The 3,775-nt window shown below is 29.6% G+C and overlaps 1 protein-coding gene across 4 annotated transcripts; it reads right to left on the bottom strand.

The window, feature by feature from the left end:
• Positions 1-719: 719 nt before the first annotated feature.
• LOC119684265 lies at positions 720-2,597 on the bottom strand. 4 transcript variants are annotated; one of them, XM_038098268.1, is made up of 2 exons: positions 2,499-2,597; positions 720-1,212 (listed from the first exon to the last, which is right to left on the bottom strand). In XM_038098268.1, exon 2 carries the CDS (start codon positions 1,178-1,180, stop codon positions 743-745), a length of 438 nt encoding a protein of 145 aa, XP_037954196.1. In that variant the 5' UTR covers positions 1,181-1,212; positions 2,499-2,597; the 3' UTR covers positions 720-742. The 4 variants fall into 4 exon arrangements, with proteins under 4 accessions (XP_037954196.1, XP_037954198.1, XP_037954195.1 ...); XM_038098270.1 differs by having other exon boundaries at positions 720-1,209; positions 2,499-2,595; XM_038098267.1 differs by lacking the exon at positions 2,499-2,597 and adding an exon at positions 2,257-2,365.
• Between the last annotated feature and the right edge of the window lie 1,178 nt (positions 2,598-3,775).

Genomic DNA, 3,775 nt, shown 5'->3' with positions numbered 1-3,775 from the left:
TTGTTCGTAGAGATTAAAGTTATCTAAGAGCAAAATTGCTGACACGATAGGTATTTCGGAAGAAAGAGTGTTCTATATTTTAAAAGACGAATTACGTATAAAGAAAGTATTCGGAAAGTTAGTGCCGCATTCGTTGACAATTCAATAAAAACTGAAACATAAAGTAATTTTTCAGCGTAACCTGCAGCATTTTAAGCAGAATAAAACCGATTTTATTTGTTTTTTAAAACTCCGCATAAGATCGAGGTCTACCATAATGATCCTAAACTGATATAAGAATCTTTACAGTGGACTGAAGCTGGTTATTCAGCTCCAAAACAGGTGAAATCAGAAAGATCGACAAAAAAGGTTATGGCATCATTTTCTTGGAATCAAAAGGAGTTTTACTGATTGACCAAATTAATTCTGAATATTATTGCAACCATTTAGATCAGTTAGATAAACAATAATTAAAAAAAACTTGGCGGCTTGCGGGTGATAAAATTCATTTCTCTTCAAGACAATGTTGTGGTTCACATATGTGTTTTGACGGTAGTGAAATTATACGAATTAAAGTACGAATTTCTTGAACACCCACCTTATTCTTCATTCCCGTCAAATGAAGAAGCCATTGCAGCTGTGAAACAGTAAAAAAAATATAATCAAATATTATTGATGAAAACGAATTTTATAATTTATTGTTTTTATTAAATGGTAATTACATATTTTTTTGTTTTTCTGCTTGAAAATAAATTAAGAAGTTTTAATCCAAAAAATCTAATTCATTGAAGTCAGAACCACTAAGAGTCCTATCGCTATTTGCCGATTCAGGAGAATATGTAATACATGAAGAATTTTCTTCATCATCTTCTTCTACTTCACCTTCATTGAACGGTATTGTAAGGTCTAATGGGGCACGAATTAAGTTATATATATCCGATGCATTCTCATCAATAGTGTTTACTTCTTGTGCTTTATTCTTTTTAGTCTTTACGCTAAGGTTTTTCTTTATCAGTTCAATTCTATCAATGTATTTAAGTATGAAATTAAAGTATAACTCTTGCCGGGCCAAAGTAGGTTGTTTTTCCATTTCTGCACTAAATAAACGGATTGCTTCCTGATAAAGAGGAATAGATGCCTCAGGTTCACCAGAGTGTTCATACTCCAAAGCACATTGTAATACTTTCATTGGATCAGTCATCGTAAATAGTTTTTATAAACACAGTAATGCTGCTGTAAGAAATACAGTTTAAAGTTTTTAAATTTAACTAAATAGTTGAAAAATATTTAATAGTTTATAATAAAAACCAAATAAAACAGATAATATAATAATACTTTTTTTGTGCAAGGTTTTAATGGGTATGATGTTGGTATTAGTAATATAATGTACTACTCCACAATAGTATCTTTTAAGAGGTACCAGAATTGTATAGACAAAAGAAAAACTTAGAATCACCACAGGTATCTAAACAGAATCTAAACTGCAAACTGAAATACTACCTTACGAGACTGGATGTATGCACGTAAGCAAACTATAGATTTTGTGAATAAAGGAAAAGTTACCCATGAGTTGTTAGAATGCCTTTCGCTAATGGACATACGCAATAGATTTCTGGAAATCTATACCCTAACGGAAGATGCAATTAAACTTTGTAAAGTAGATTCTATACTTCTCAACAGGGTTTGAAGACATACTCTAAACCCAGAAAGGGCAAAATAGACCCGACGGCGCTGTGCCATATTCCATACCAATAATAAAATTATTAAAGGTTTATATAAAAAACTTTTAAATCGACGCATAAATAAAGTTTCTTTAATAATTAGGATAATTGGAAGTTAATAGATAGTACATGAAAGCCATTCTTACAAAAGCACCAACGTTTTTTTTAAACGATATATTGTTTTAATAAAAAATAAAACAAAACTTTTAAAGTCTATTCCAATTAATTATTTTTTTTAATAAAAAAAATTTTGGTTAAAAAATAGGAATAGAAAAAAATAAAAAAAAAAACTATATCTCTTCTCTGTTTCTCTCTTTCTTTTCTATTCGCACAATATGTATAAGACATTTACAAGAGGGAGATAGCTATAATGCTTCAAATGCATATATGAAAATATATTGAATTTTCTTAATTCTTTTTGTAGGTTTTAAAATTTTTTAAGTTTGTACCGATTATAATACTTTAAAAGCCTCATTGAATTCTTCTTCAATCATCGAACCAATACTCATAAATTTAGAACACATTTGTATTCTTTGAACTTTAATCCTACACTTACAACTTTCCTGTTCCAAAGTCGTAATTATCCGCTCGGCACTGTACAAAAAGACGCTCCGCAAATTCTTCTATTGTTACATTTTACTAATTTGTTTACTATTAACACATTATTTTTTTATATAATTTTATTGAATACGCAATGCATTAGTGTTCAAAATCAAATAATATTACTACATTAAAATTTTATATATTATATATAATTAACCCATTTTCCCTTAGATATTTTAATGCATACTTACTTACCTTATGTGGTTTCCAATAGATCTTTTAATGCACACTTCCTGGCGAATGAAACTCAAGTAAAGTATTGTAAAATATCAATCACTAATGATATATATTACGTTAGTGGTAGCAATTACTAAAGTAAGACTTGCAAAACAAATCGATAACTAATTGAAGAAAATATAGCAAAGAACACTTTGCCATAACGTATATGGGTTGAGAAACTACTAACCGCAATTGATGTACTAGTTTTAAAAAGCATCCACGAAGCTAAAGTAAATATAGAGTAATTCTTTATCAAGCAGAGCCCCGATAACGTACTGTTAATACAATAAGTAAATGTGTATATTGAATAAAATATATCAGCAAATATATTTTTTCATTCTGAGAATAGATTTTGTACATTTAATTCTTACGTTGTAATAAAATAATGTAGTTTTACCAGTACATTAAAAGAAAATTTGTATAATTGTAGTAGATTAAAAAGAAGTCGTGGGTCACACAAACATTAGCCACGGGCTGTGCTTTGGATAGCTCTGATTCACGCTCATGCTTTCTGGCTTAGATGAACGTAGTCCACTAGATATTAAACCTATCTGTTCTCATCTCGCTCCCCTGATTACTGGAAAGAAGTTTTCAGATTGCTATGGAAATCTTCTCCATTCATTTCTAAGAGGTGGTTTTAGTGGGTTCAAGGCTCACAGTGTGAGACTTGAAAAAAATAAGAAACAAAATTCGTCATTAATCTGAAAAATTGATCTTTTAGGCAAAATTAATTGGTGTATGGTGTGCCATAATTCGTATTAGTATATTATGTTACCCATAAGTTTGAAATGTGTAATTTCATTCACAAAGATGGGACATGAATGTAATGGTATTAATAAAACATCATACCATTAAACTAATATTTTCTTTTTCTTCTTATTCTTTATTATAGGATTAAATTTGTTACAACAATTAAGTTGGATATATTTAAGCAAAATTATGACATATCAAATTATTATGGTTCTGTAGAGTCAGACGTTTAACATTCGCGCCATATTCGTCGGTCGACCGAGTGATCTGGCGACTGTTGGCTGTCTCGAGATTGTTAGGGACTTCGTTTTTGAGGTGGATATATTTGAATTATATAAAATATGAATTTATTAAAATTTTAATAAATGATTATTAAATTTGACATAGCACCATAAAAGTATTCACGATCTTAACTAAAAAGCTCATTAAATGGGTACTTGAAATGTTTTTTAATATCGTTTTGCACTGTTATTCGGGTACCGAGTTTGTTACGAGAGATCGTA

Source organism: Teleopsis dalmanni, chromosome 2 (genome assembly GCF_002237135.1).
Source record: "Teleopsis dalmanni isolate 2A chromosome 2, ASM223713v2, whole genome shotgun sequence".
Lineage (NCBI taxonomy): Eukaryota > Metazoa > Arthropoda > Insecta > Diptera > Diopsidae > Teleopsis > Teleopsis dalmanni.
This window is presented reverse-complemented; position numbering and strand designations above follow the sequence as displayed.